Here is a 15,114-nt window from a genome sequence, read left to right on the forward strand (position 1 = left end):
GTTCTGTCAAAGCAACAAAGGAAGTGGCTGTATCCGACTTGTTAAATATTTTCATAAAGTTTTTACTACCGAATACCATTTATCAAGTGCCTTTTATAGATGAAAGATATCACATTAAATTTAATCTTCAGAACGTCCATGTGAGATAGATATTATTCTTATTTTACAGATGGAAGATGAAACTGGTATTAACCTCAAGAGTTTAAGTACCTTACTTAAGGTCACATAGCTAATAAGTGGGGGTTCAGGCTCAGGTTTCTCTGACTCTAGTCTGTGCTTTTTTAACTTTGCTACATTGCTTGTCAAATCATTTTATACTTTGATAGCTTAAAATGCGGAGAAGGCAGTGGCACCCTAGTCCAGGACTCTTGCCTGGAAAATCCATGGATGGAGGAGCCTGGTAGGCTGCAGTCCATGGGGTCGCGAAGAGTCGGACACGACTGAGCGACTTCACTTTCACTTTTCTCTTTCATGCATTGGAGAAGGAAATGGCAACCCACTCCAGTGTTCTTGCCTGGAGAATCCCAAGGACAGTGGAGCCTGGTGGGCTGCCGTCTATGGGGTTGCACAGAGTCGGACAGGACTGAAGCGACTTAGCAGCAGCAGCAGCAGCAGCTTAAAATGAACTCCAGTTATCTTTAATTAGATAACTGATGCACTGATTTGCCTGAAGAAGGATCATAAGCAGATTTTTAAAGTAGCTAAATTTTATTAATGGCATGCATGGTCTTGTATGGTTAAATCATTAGAAATATTGGAATGCCTCCTATTGCAGGCAATCATATGTAAATATATACTTAGTGGTTTCTTCATTGCAATGAAATACCAATTGAAAAGGATTTAAGTTCCAACTGTTTAACTTGCTCTTAGGTGTCTTTTCAGAAACTGATTTTCATCCTTTGTACTCCAGTCAGTGCCGATTGGTAGCTCTGTCTCAAAATACATCTTGTACAAACCTTGAGGTGAAAGACAAGTTATATATTCAGATAGATGTTGAGTATTTATAGTTACTGAGACAAAGAAGTATGGCTATAGCTTTTGTAAAGGTTTGCAGCCGGAAATGTTTTAACTGAAAAGATTTTGTAGTTCATTTTGTTTCCTTAGAGCCATAGGACATAATGCCATTGTAAGACATCGTAAAAGAATTAGATAGCTGCTGTTAGTGTTGCAGATTTTGAAAGAGCATGGTTTTATTTTCCAGTTTTAAATAACAATACAGTGTGTAATGATCTTGGCAATTTAAGAATGTCTCTGTAGATATCTGAACGAGGGAGGATAATCTATGGCCTTCAGATTGATTTACAGTAGTTGCAGTTTCTCTGAGCATATGATTCTAAGCAAATGAAGGCAAAATTCTTGACTTTAAATTCTATTGTAGTGAATTTTAGCAGTGATAATACTATGCTGGATTGGACCAAATTCATGTGGACTGGTAGTAGGTTTCTGGTGGCTAAGGGGTATGCTGTCTTTTCTCCTTTTGCCTTGCCCTAAGGTAGCATCCTGCATTTTTGTGTGTCTGTGATGTTTGGTAATGAATCCTACTGGCAATTTTTAAGAACTTTCTGATACATTTAGATTTAACTTTGAGCAAGATAAAGATTTTAACTATTATTTTGGGACTCTAACTTGTCTTTTTTTCTTTCTGTTAGCTGATACTCCTCCTCCTGCCTATATGCCACCAGATGATCAGATGGGTCAAGATAATTCCCAGCCCATGGATACAAGCAATAATATGATTCCTCAGATTATGCCCAGTATATCCAGCAGAGGTAAGAAGTACAATGCTTATTTTGTTGTTTTTGCTCTTTAAAAAAAAAACAACTTCTCAGTCACTTTTAGAAGCCAGCTTTATTGAGTTATAGTTTATATACCATGAATTTATCCATTTTAAGTATATGATTCAATGATTTTTTAAAAATGTATAAAATTTTAAAATTACCATGATCTAGTTTTAGAACAGTTTTACAATGCTTTAAAAATATCCCATATGCCTGTTTGCAATCTATCCTCTCATACCCCCAACTCCAGAAACCTTCTAATCTGTTTTCTGTACCTATAGATTTGCCTTCTCTCATTTCATATAAATAGAATCACAGAATGTGCAGTCTTCAAGATTCATCAATTTTGTACCATGTATCAGTAGTTTATTCTTTTTCATTGCTGAATAGTATTTCATTGTATGGATACACCACATTTGGTTTACCCATATATCAGTTGATAAACATTTGAATTGTTGGTAGTTTTTTGCTAGCATGAACAATGCTGTTATGAATGTTTGCAAATACTAAGTCTTTGTTTTTCTTTTTCTGAGTCTTATGGTAAATTTAAGTATTTAAGAGAAACAGCCAAACAACTATAAATGGTAGTACCATTTTTACGAGTACCATATGAGTGTGCTAGTTTTTCCATACCCTTCTGACACTTGTTATTGTTTATCTTTTTGATTGTAGTTATTCTGTTGGGTATAAAGTGGTGTCTCCTTTGTTTTAATTTGCATTTTCCTACTGAGGAATGATTTTGAACATTTTTAATGTACCTAGCCATTCATACATCTTCTTTGGTTTATTTAAATCTTTTGCCTTTTTTTTGAAATTGAGTTGTCTTATTGAGTTGTAAGAGTTCCATATATTTGGACCCAAGTCCTTTATCAGACATAGGATTTGCAAATATTTTCTCTCACTCTGTGGATTGTCTTTTCATTTTATTAATGGTGTCCTCTGAAGCACAAAAGTTTTTCATTTTGATGAAATTACCAGTTTTTTTTTTTCCTGGATTATGCTTTTGGTGTTGCATCTAAAAAACCTTTGTCTGTCCCAAGGTCATAAAAAATATTCTCCTGTGTTTTCTCCTAGCAGTTCTTTAGCTCTTATATTTAGGTCTGTGATTGATTTTAAGTTTTTTTTATGGTTATGGTCTAAAGTCGTCTTTGTTCAAGTAGATACCGAGTTGGTTCTAGCACTGTTTGTTGATAAGAGTATCATGTTGTCTTCTCTCTTAGGAATCAGTTGACTATAAATGTAAGGGTTTATTTCAGGATGCTAAATTTTGTTTATTGTTTTGTATATCTTTTCCTTAAAATCTTGATCACTAAAGTTTTATAGTAAGTTTTGAAAACAAGAAGTGTTAGTCCTCCAATTTTGTTATTTTTGAAAATTGTTTAGCAATTCTACATTCTTTGCATATTTCCATATCATTTTAGTATCAGTTTTTCAATTTCTGTCCCCCTCAAAAAAATTCCTCCTTGGATTTTGATAGAGGTCACTTTGAATCTTTAATCAATATGGGGAGATATGCCATCATCTTCTAGTACACGGACATGGATTATACTCTGTGTTCTCCATTTGTTTAGACCTTCAACTTCAGTATAAGTCTTTTACTTATTTTCTTTTTAAATTTATTCCTCAGTGAGTGGAATTTTTTAAAAATTTTGTGTTTGGATTCTTCATTGATAGAAATAAAATTGACTGGATGAAGGCTGTCAAAAGGCACAAACTTCCAGCTGTAAGATAAATAAGTACGAGGGACATAATGTACAACATGATAAATGTAATTAACACTTCTGTGTGTTACATATGAAGTTGTAAAGAGAGTAAATCCTAAGAGGTCTCATCAGAAAGAAAATTTTTTTTTTCCTGCTTCTTTAATTTTGTGTCTATATGAGTTGATGATGGAGGATCTCCCAGGTGGCTCAGTGGTAAAGAATCTGCCTGCCAGTGCAGGAGATGCAGGAGGCCACAGGTTTGATCCCTGGGTCAGGAAAATCCCCTGGAAAAGAAAATGTCAACCCACTCCAGTATTTTTGCCTGGGAAATCCCATGGACAGGGGAGCCTGGCGGGCTACAGTCTCTGTGGTCACAGAGTCAGACACGACTGAGCGCGCATGCATGAGTTGATGAGGTTCATTAAACTTATTGTGATAATCATTTCATGATGTATGTATGGCAAATCATTATGCTGTGTACCCTAAACATACAGTGCTGGTGTCATTTGTATCTCAATAAAACTGATGAGAAAGACTTAAAATTTTTTTTAATTAAAAACTACAATTGCCTGCATTGACAGGCAGATTCTTTACCACTGAGCCACCTGTCTTCTGAATTTGCTTATTCTAGCCACTGCATCTAAGTGGAATCACGTAATGTTTGTCCCTTTGTATCTAGTTTATTTCACTTAGCATAATGTTTTTAAGGTTTATCCAGGTTGTAGCATATATTAGAATTTCATTCCTTTTTAAGGCTGAGAAGTATTCTGTTGTAAGCATATATACCACATTTTATTTATCCATCTATCAGTTCATGGACATTTGGTTTGTTTACACCTTTTGGCTATTCTGAACAATACTGCTAAAAAACATTGGTATACAGGTTTCTGTTTGAGTCTCTGTTTTTTAATTCATTTTGTATTACATACCTGGGAGTAGAATTGCTAGATTTTATGGTAATTCTCTTTAGCTTTTTTGAGGAACTGGCAAACTGTTTTCCACAGTGGCTGCACCATTACATTTTCACCAGTATTGCAGTGGATTTCCAGTTTCTCCATATTTTTGCCAACGTTTGTTATTTTCTTTTTTCTTTTGATAATAGTATCCTAATGGGTATGAAGTGGTATCTCAATTGTGTTTTTTAAAATCATTTTGTTTTGAGACCTTAAACTTCTTAATTTGTCACAAGTTTACATGAAGTAAGGTATTGGCACTTTAGTTTCTTGAAAGAATGATGTCCTTGTGTGTATTTTATCGTGTCTGTGATGATATGGGATGACTGTATGTCCCATAAGCCCTGCATTCCTAAGAATAAATTTTAGGCCCCCTGATAATCTTGTTACTGTTTAAATAGTACCTTGGCTTTTTCAAGATTAGAATTTATCTAGGAATTTTGTCATACTAATTCGCTTAATATTCATAGTATCTACCTTCATTTAGAGTAGACTGTCTCAGAACATGAATTTCTGGATTTGAATTCCTGCATCTCTACTTATTTGCTTCGCAGCTTAGGGTGGCTTTTAAAATATATCTAAGCCTAAATTTCTCCATTTGTAAAGTAAAGAGATAATAACTACATAGGATTATTAGTATGTTGATTGACTTTGACTGTATTTATAATGATCTTAGTATACAGCATCAGGTAATTCCCCAAAAATGATATTATCATCCTCTTTCTAAAAATTTGGAGTCTGTTTACCCCATCTATCATTTTCCTTCTTTCTTTTGATTCTCCAGAGATTGGAGAGTGCAGTTTAGTGGTGATGTATATTAAATAATTCTTGGATTATAGTTTCTTAGCCAAACAACTGAGACCCTTTAGAAGAACCTGGCACTCAAGTCTTCTCACCCTCCTAGATGTCTTTTTTCACCAGAGTTTCTTCTCACTTGGGAAATTAGAGTTAAATTGCAATGCTGTGAATCACCAGTTAACAAGATGTCCTTTGCCTTGAGCAGGGTCTCAGACCTTTTGATTTTCTTCTTTTCATTCTAACCAAAATTGTCTTTTTTGTTTTGCTTATCTTGGCTCTAGTCTTTCATGACATTGTTATAACTTCCTGCTACTCATCTATATATGTGTTTGATTATGAGTCCCTCCTTGTTCCATCTTTTATATAAACTTCTTTAAAATCTGAGCTCTTAGAACTTTGCTCTATAGGTCCTCATTGGTTTTTTTTTTTCCGTGTACCTCCTCATCTGAATTCTTTGCAGCTGTATAATTAAAACTGGGTTTTAAAAGTCAACCAACTCTTTTGTGGTGTCTACATAGTGTGACTTACTCTTAACATTTTTCTTGGACATTTTAAAAAATTTCTGCCTTTCTTGAAAGAAAACTGACAATTCATGACTTTTCTTTCTGATTTCAGCTCCAAGACAGACACTCTACTAGTGCTGGATGAAGAACTTCACGTGTCTCTTCCATCCATTGTGTCCATTAGGAATTGTTGATTTTAAACACTGATAAGAATTTGGCTAATGTTTTATATTTTATACAAACCTTTTTCCATAGGCTATTCTGGCACTTAGAACTTCAAATGTATACCACCTTTTACCCAAAGATCACTCATTTGGTTGTGTTTTTTCCTTTCTTTCTTTTTTTTTAAACAAACTATTTTTTAGATTCACAGCAAATTTGAGCGAAAAGTACAGAGTTCCCACATACCCTCTCCCCCTACGCATGTACAGCTTCCCCCACTACCTGCACCAGAGTGATACATTTATTACAATCTATGAACCTACATTGATACATCATTATCACCCCAGATGTATAATTTACATTAGGATTCATTCCTGGTATAATACATTCCTTGAGTTGTAACAAATGAATGATGACATGTAGCCATCATTTATAGTATCATATAGAATAATTTCACTTCTTTAAAAGTCCTCTGTGCTCTGCCTCTTTGTTCTCCCTCTTTCCTAACCCCTGGCAACCACTAATCTTTTTATTGTCTCTATAGTTTTGCCTTTTCCAGAATGTCTTGTAATTGGAATTTTATAGTATGTAGCCTTTTCAGATTAGCTTCTTCACTTAGTAATATGCACCTAAGTCCCTCCCCTCCATGTGTTTTCATGGCTTGATAGTGCATTTCTTTTTCATGCTGAATAATATTTGGTTGTCTGGTATACTACAGTTTATTTATCCATTCACACATTGAAGGATATCTTGGTTGCTTCCAAGTTGTGGCCATTATGAATAAAGCTTTTGTAAACATCTCTCTACAGTTTTTGTGTGGACCTAAGTTTTTGACTCCTCCAGGCAAACAGTGAGGAACACATTTGCTGGATTGTATGGTAAGAGTTTGTTGCTTTGTAGGAAGTCAGCAAATTGTCTTCCAAAGTGGCTGTACCATGTTACATTCTCACCAGCAGTGAATGAGTTTCTGTTGCTCCACATCTTCACCAGCATTTGGGATTGTCAGTGTTTTGGATTTGGCAATTCTAATGGTTTTGGTAATTCTAATGCAGTAGTATCTCCTTGCTATTTTGATTTGCATTTCCCTGGTGACATACAATGTGGAGCATCTTTTTATATGCTTATTTGCTTTTGTGTATATCTTCTTCAGTGAGGTGTCTGTTCATATCTTTGACCAGTTTTTCTCATTGGCTTATTCATTTTCTTGTTGAGTTTTAAGAGTTCTTTGTATTTGTGTAACAGTCCTTTACTAGATGTGGCTTTTGCAAATATATTCTCCCATTCTGTGGCTTGTCTTCTCATTCTCTTGACAGTGTCTTAAAGAGTAGAAGTTTTTAATTTTTAATGAAATCTAGCTTGTCAATTATTTCTTCAGTGATCATACCTTGGTATTGTATCTAAAAAGTTATTACCATATTCAAGGTCATCTATATTTTCTCCTCTGTTTTTTTGAGATGATTTTCATAGAGTGTCTACTATAGTTTTATAGCCAGTTTTTAAGTTGGGTGGTGTTAGTCTTCTTGGTTTGGTTTTCAGTATTGTGTTGGCTGTTCTGGGTCTTTTGCCTTTCCATGTAAACTTCAGAATCAGTTTACAAGATGATTTGCTGAAGTTTTTATTGGGATTTCATTCACTCTTAAGTCATGGTGGGAAGAACTGAGGCTTCCTGCACATGATCATAGAGTGTATTTCTACTTATTTAGTTCCTTCTTTGAATTCTTTATTTAGAATTTCATAGTTTCAACATATATTTCTTACCTGTTTTGTTTGTTTGCTTTTTACCTAAATATTTCATTGTTTGAGTGCTGCTATGAATGATAATGAATTTTATTTCAAATTCTACTTGGTCATTGCTGGTATAGGAAAGTGATTGACTTTTGTATATTAACCTTATATCCTATAACTTTCCTGTAATTGCTTATCAGTTTTAGGAGGTTTTCTGTCTGTCATTTCAGTTTTTTTGCATAGATAATCTTGTCATTTGTGAACAAAGACAGTTTTATGTCTTCCTTCTCAATCCATATAACTTTTCTTTTATTTTCTCTTACTGCATTAGCTGGGATTTCCAATATGCTGTTGAAAGGGAGTGGTGAGCACATCCTTGCTTTGTTACTGATCTTAGCAGAAAAACTTCTAGTTTTTCACCCTTAAGCATGACATTAGCTGGAAGTTTTTTGTAAATATTCTTTATATCAAGTTGAAGTTACCCTCTATTCTTAGTTTGCTAATAGTCTTAATTTTTTAGTCCAAATTTTTGTTTAAAATAATTTTACAGATGCTGGTATAGTTGTCTTTCAGTTTGTTGAAACAGAGCTTTTGTCATCTCAAATTTAAACCTGGATTTGATTCTGCTAGAAAAGAAACTTAAAATGTAATGTTGCCCATCCTTGTATATGCATAATTTATAAAAAACTTTTATGATCAAAGGATTTCTGGGGAATTCTCTGGCAGTCCAGTGGTTAAGATTTCACCTTCCAATGCAGTGAGTGTGGGTTTGATCCCTGGTCAGGGAGCAAAGACCCCATATGCCTCCTGGCCAAAAAACAAAGCATAAAAGCAACAGAAGCAACAAATTCAATAAAAATTTCATTGTAACAAATGCAATAAAGACTTTTAAAATGGTCCATATCAAAAAAATCTTAAAAAAAGAAAAAAAGCACTTCTGATTTTTTTTTTTTTTTTTTGATACAGACTGAAAGCCAGAAAGGCAATGAGATGTCAGTGAAATATCTGAAAATTTTCTTTTTCATATAGTGCTTGAGTTGTGTTAAAGGAAACCCCAATATAGTTTTGAGTTTCTGATAATCATTAAACATTGTTTTTGTGTCTGGTTTGTTCACAGATGTTCAGCCTGTCGCCTATGAAGAGCCCAAACATTGGTGTTCAATTGTCTATTATGAATTAAACAATCGTGTTGGGGAAGCTTTTCATGCATCTTCTACTAGTGTGTTAGTAGATGGATTCACAGACCCTTCGAATAACAAAAGTAGATTCTGCTTGGGATTGTTGTCAAATGTTAATCGTAATTCAACAATTGAAAACACTAGGCGACATATTGGAAAAGGTAATGTTGTCATTTTCCTACATTCAGTTGAATTCAGTTGTGTGTTGTGCTTGCTATGCACCCTGCATTATGTAAGAGCATACAAAGAAACTTAAGGCATGGTCCTGCCCTCAGGTTGCAATACAGAAGAAGGTGTTAAGTAGAGATGTACTCAGACTTCTTTTCTTTATCCTGCCTATTTTTTCTTCATAGTACTTCAGATCTGAAATCATACTATTCTGTATTTTTTCATTTTCACTCTTCTTGACTGAAATACAAGCTATACAGAAATTTGCATTGTTCATAACAGTATCTTTAGCAATTAGAACAATGCCTGGCTCATAGTACCTACACAGGAAATATTTGTAAAATATATGAATGCTAGTGAAGAATTAAAATTTTTAAATTATGATCTTTGTGGAATATTTTGGGTTGAGATGACTTGTAAGAATTTTCATTATGATGGAGGAGCAGGATTACTGGTAGAACAGTTTGAATAACTTAAGTCTTCAGTGGCTTCACTACCACTCTTCCTACCTTTAAATTCAGGTAACAGTGTTCTATTTATAATTCATCCTCCAAGACAGTTGCTACAACAAACAGGAACTTTTCACATTGCAGTGAAATTGTCTCATGCGTTAAGTGGTCAGAGAGGAAACCTATCCCATGTCGGGCTGTTTGCCTATCTTTGAAGTTTTGTTTTTATTACTTTTTGCTGCTTTGACTTGAGAAGATCTTAGGAACAAAAGGTAAATAACTTTAATTGTAATATGATTTCTTATAGAAGAGACTCAGAAAAATACTGTGTCCAAAAATAAATTGGAAAGAAAGTTTCCATTCTTTTTTGACTGAACTATTGCTATAATTTTTTAGGTAAAAATGCCCCACTTCTATTCATTGATTTTTCATTCTACAGTAGGATAATTTAAGAGAAATCTGCTTGGTGAATTCTTAAATACTAGACTCATTTTACCCTTTTTTTCCTAGTATATAGTTCTAGGATCCTTTCTTCCAGGGGAAGTATTTGCTCAGAAACAGAACATACTTTTTAATGTCATAGCCTGATACCACTCTGTGAATCACACATATGTACTACGATGGTCTTTTTAGTACTACGTGCAGTAGTGAAAAGTTGGGAACAACTTGAGCTTTAGCTATATAGTTTGAACTTTTAAATAGTGAACATTCATATATTATTTCGGAGAAGGCAATAGCAACCCACTCCGGTACTGTTGCCTGGAAAATCCCATGAATGGAGGAGCCTGGTAGGCTGCAGTCCATGGGTTCGCTAAGAGTCGGACACTTCACTTTCACTTTTTACTTTCATGCATTGGAGAAGGAAATGGCAACCCACTCCAGTGTTCTTGCTTGGAGAATCCCAGGGACGGGGGAGCCTGGTGGGCTGCCGTCTATGGGGTTGCACAGAGTCAGACACAACTGAAGCGACTTAGCAGCAGACGCAGCATATATTATTTATATATTTTTTAAAAATACCAAAAACATTTTTTAAAGGAAAAAGAATAGCAAGAAGAGATAAGAAAGCCTTCCTCAGTGATCACTGCAAAGAAATAGAGGAAAACAACAGAATGGGAAAGACTAGAGATCTCTTCAAGAAAATTAGAGATACCAAGGGAACATTTCAGGCAAAGATGGGCTCGATAAAGGACAGAAATGGTATGGACCTAACAGAAGCAGAAGATATTAAGAAGAGGTGTCAAGAATACACAGAAGATGGAGAAGGAAATGGCAACCCACTCCAGTGTTCTTTCCTGGAGAATCCCAGGGACGGGGGAGACTGGTAGGCTGCCGTCTCTGGGGTCACACAGAGTTGGACATGACTGAAGTGACGCAGCAGCAGCAGCGATAGGAAAGTAAGTGATATGAAACAGCTTTTCTATCCTGTGTGTTGACCTGGCTGTAGGTGTGTTGTATTATTTGAGCAAAGATAAATCTTAGGAACCTTTACCTCAGGCTTTTTAAAACACAGGGTACCACTTAGCCACCAGGAAGCCCATTAAAAGACAGGGAAGTCCAGTAATCAGTCTTTTAGGAAATTGGTAATGATGTCACCTAAACTTGAAACATTTAAAAAAAAAAGTGTTCTCAACTATGTAAAATCTTTCTCCTCCTACCTTCTCAAATGTAATCCTAGGAATTTTGCCTGTCAACAAAGCATTTCTGGGCCAGAAATACTTCTCTCTTTATAGCAAGGCTTCACATTATATTGAGTGCCACAGGTTCCATCATTTTTAAAGGACACAGACATAAATGATAAATAATGGATATAAAAATATTACAATCTACCACCTCAAAAAATATTGTTTATGGAGCTTGGAGATTCAAGTATTGATTGCAGTTGTATTTTGAAAAGAATGCTACAACTTATGTGGTTTTTCTTCCTCATGTTTATATTAAAAGAAAAGCTAATAAACTATTTTAATTAAAAAAAAAAAAAAGAATACACAGAAGAACTGTACAAAAAAGATCTTCACAACCAAGATAATCACAGTGGTGTGATCACTGACCTAGAGCCAGACATCTGGAATGTGAAGTCAAGTGGGCCTTAGAAAGCATCACTACAAACAAAGCTAGTGGAGGTGATGGAATTCCAGTTGAGCTCTTTCAAATCCTGAAAGATGATGCTGTGAAAGTGCTGCACTCAATATGCCAGCACATTTGGAAAACTCAGCGGTGGCCACAGGATTGGAAAAGGTCAGTTTTCATTCCAATCCCCAAGAAAGGCAATTCCAAAGAATGCTCAAACTACCGCACAATTGCACTCATCTCACACACTAGTAAAGTAATGCTCAAAATTCTCCAAGCCAGGCTTCAGCAATACATGAACCGTGAACTTCCTAATGTTCAAGCTGGTTTTAGAAAAGGCAGAAGAAGCAGAGATCAAATTGGCAACATCAGCTGGATCATCGAAAAAGCAAGAGAGTTCCAGAAAAACATCTATTTCTGCTTTATTGACTATGCCAAAGCCTTTGACTCTGTGGATCACAATAAACTGTGAAAAATTCTGAAAGAAATGGGAATACCAGACCCCCTGACCTGCCTTTTGAGAAACCTATGTGCAGGTCAGGAAGCAACAGTTAGAACTGGACATGGAACAACAGACTGGTTCCAAATAGGAAAAGGAGTACGTCAAGGCAGTATATTGTCACCCTGCTTATTTAACTTATATGCAGAGTACATCATGAGAAATGCTGGGCTGGAAGAAGCACAAACTGGAATCAAGATTGCCGGGAGAAATATCAATAAGCTCAGATATGCAGATGACACCACCCTTATGGCAGAAAGTGAAGAGGAACTAAAAAGCCTCTTGATGAAAGCAAAAGAGGAGAGTGAAAAAGTTGGCTTAAAGCTCAACATTCAGAAAACAAAGATCATGGCATCTGATCCCATCACTTCATGGGAAATAAATGGGGAAACAGTGGAAACAGTGTCAGACTTTATTTTTTGGGGCTCCAAAATCACTGCAGATGGTGACTGCAGCCATGAAATTAAAAGACGCTTACTCCTTGGAAGAAAAGTTATGACCAACCTAGATAGCATATTCAAAAGCAGAGACATTACTTTGCCAACAAAGGTCCGTTTAGTCAAGGCTATGGTTTTTCCAGTGGTCATGTATGGATGTGAGAGTTGGACTGTGAAGAAAGCTGAGCGCCGAAGAATTGATGCTTTTGAACTGTGGTATTGGAGAAGACTCTTGAGAGTCCCTTGGACTGCAAGGAGATCCAACCAGTCCATTCTAAAGGAGATCAGCCCTGGGATTTCTTTGGAAGGAATGATGCTAAAGCTGAAAATCCAGTACTTTGGCCACCTCATTCAAAGAGTTGACTCATTGGAAAAGACTCTGATGCTGGGAGGGATTGGGGACAGAGGATGAGATGGCTGGATGGCATCACCGACTCGATAGACGTGAGTTTGAGTGAACTCCGGGAGATGGTGATGGACAGGGAGGCCTGGCATGCTGCGATTCATGGGGTCGCAAAGAGTTGGACACGACTGAGCGACTGAACTGAACTGAACTGAAAATAAATCTGCCATTTAAAGACTCTTCCTATGACCTGAAATTAACATTATATGACTTAGCTTGCTTTCTTTTTTTTTCCAATGATGCAAACCCTTCCGTTAGCAAAAAGAGTGCAGAACTCTTTTGCCAACCAACTATTCATGATAGTTGATAGCACTAAACATTTCTTTGAAAGGACTCATCATAAGGTGCCTTCTTGGGGAATTTTTTTGGCCATTATTTCTCTCATAGAGATCATAAAACGTTGGAAAAGGGGGAAAAAAAGCAACTCTGAGAACTGATAATCTAATATGCTGCCAACTTGAGGCTTAAGTCTTAGTTATTTGAGGATCATTTTAGATTTAGGCAGTCATTCAGTTCAGTTAAGTCGCTCAGTCGTGTCCGACTATTTGCGACCCCATGGACTGCAGCAAGCCAGGCTTCCCTGTCTATCACAAACTCCTAGAGCCTGCTCAAACTCGTGTCCATTGAGTTGGTGATGCTATCCAACCATCTCATACCCTGTCATCTTCTCCTCCTCCCTTCAGTCTTTCCCAACATCAGGGTCTTTTCCAATGAGTCAGATCTTCACATCAGGTGGCCAAAGTTATTGGAATTTCAGCTTCAGCATCAGTCCTTCTCATGAATATTCAGGCAGACATTAGCCTCGACTGTCTTCAGCAACATAAGGCCATCTAGTGGTAGTTTCTATTTGAAGACTTGCTCTATAGTAGTTATTTTGTCTTACCTCATGCAACCTATTCAATTTTATTATACTGCTTTGTGAAGGTGGCTTTTGTGATTCTTGTCTTTTTAAGGTGTTCATCTGTACTATGTTGGTGGAGAGGTATATGCAGAGTGCCTCAGTGACAGCAGCATATTTGTTCAGAGTAGGAACTGCAACTTTCATCATGGCTTTCATCCTACCACTGTCTGTAAGATTCCCAGCAGCTGCAGCCTCAAAATTTTTAACAATCAGGAATTTGCTCAGCTTCTGGCTCAGTCTGTCAACCATGGATTTGAGGCAGTATATGAGCTCACCAAAATGTGTACCATTCGAATGAGTTTTGTCAAGGTGAGTGGGTTGAGACCTGTAGCTTAATTTGAGTCACTGTAACATATAACATGTGTATTATATGTCTGTAGGTTATAATTTTTAAAAGTCTGTGTTAAATGAAAGGTAATAATTACTTCTGACCTGATTTAACAGGTTTCTAAAGAAAATTCTTAACTTCATAACTTAAACCACATGATTGGTCTGTGATTTTATTTTATAATTTAGACATTATAATAAAATGCTTGATATTGGTATTGAGTAGGGGCTGAGTTTATAAAGAATTTCAGTTAAATTTTAGCTAAATTGCCAAGAAGCATTTAATATTAAAACTTCTTTTTAAGTTCCTTTAGTTTTAGCAATTTCAATTATTACTAGATCCCTTAGATTGACTTAAAGAATTAATCACCATAATAAAATTATTTTTCCTTGATTTAAGCTCTGTTATTAAGGATTTGCAAAATTGAAAGAACTTTTCGAATTTATCATTTGCTCTTGGCCTGATTTTATTGGCATTGTAAATGATGATTCATGAGCAAAATTTAGAAAGAATTTTAGTGATCTCTTTTAGCAACCTGTGCTGCATCCACTTGTTCCTTAAGGATTTAGCCAAAGAAGAGTAATTGTCAAATGCTCTGTGTAGGATTTTTTCTTTCTGGCCCACAGTCCCACAGCCCAGTGTTTCCTTGCTGCTTGTTACAGGCCTTTTTGTGCAGCAGTTTATCAGTAGCCCTGAAGGCATTTCCCTTCCCTGTTATAGAAACATGGCTCTCATGTTTAATCTAGTTACCCACTCCGCCCTCATCACACCCCACTTGGTTTTCCTAGGCAAGGACTACTGTAAGCAGTAAAGCAAAGAACTTGATACATCCAGCAAATAAAAGTGAAAAATTCTGTTTTATTCTTTGGAGTTTTTGGCTAAAGTGGTGCTGCTCAGTTCATCCCAGTAGTTTCCCATCTTAAAGGATAATGATATATCATTTCCACTTTAACTACATTTGCATGCATTGCTCAGTTTTACAGTGCCTTATCTGATGTTTAAAAAAAAAAAAACCTAAAAATTAAAAATTTTTTGTTAACAAAATCTGATGTGAACTAACAT

General features: G+C 35.9%; 1 protein-coding gene across 1 annotated transcript in view; it reads left to right on the forward strand.

Annotated features, from left to right (window-relative positions):
- The window catches only part of SMAD5 (SMAD family member 5), a 62,369-nt gene that overhangs the window by 41,435 nt on the left and 5,820 nt on the right, over positions 1–15,114 (forward strand). The window contains exons 4-6 of the mRNA XM_061423577.1: positions 1,650–1,769; positions 8,740–8,961; positions 13,777–14,033. Of these exons, the coding sequence (XP_061279561.1) occupies positions 1,650–1,769; positions 8,740–8,961; positions 13,777–14,033 (599 nt within the window). The remainder of the gene's footprint in view (positions 1–1,649; positions 1,770–8,739; positions 8,962–13,776; positions 14,034–15,114) is intronic.

This window comes from Bos javanicus, chromosome 7, assembly GCF_032452875.1.
Source record: "Bos javanicus breed banteng chromosome 7, ARS-OSU_banteng_1.0, whole genome shotgun sequence".
In the NCBI taxonomy this organism is placed as follows: Eukaryota; Metazoa; Chordata; class Mammalia; order Artiodactyla; family Bovidae; genus Bos; species Bos javanicus.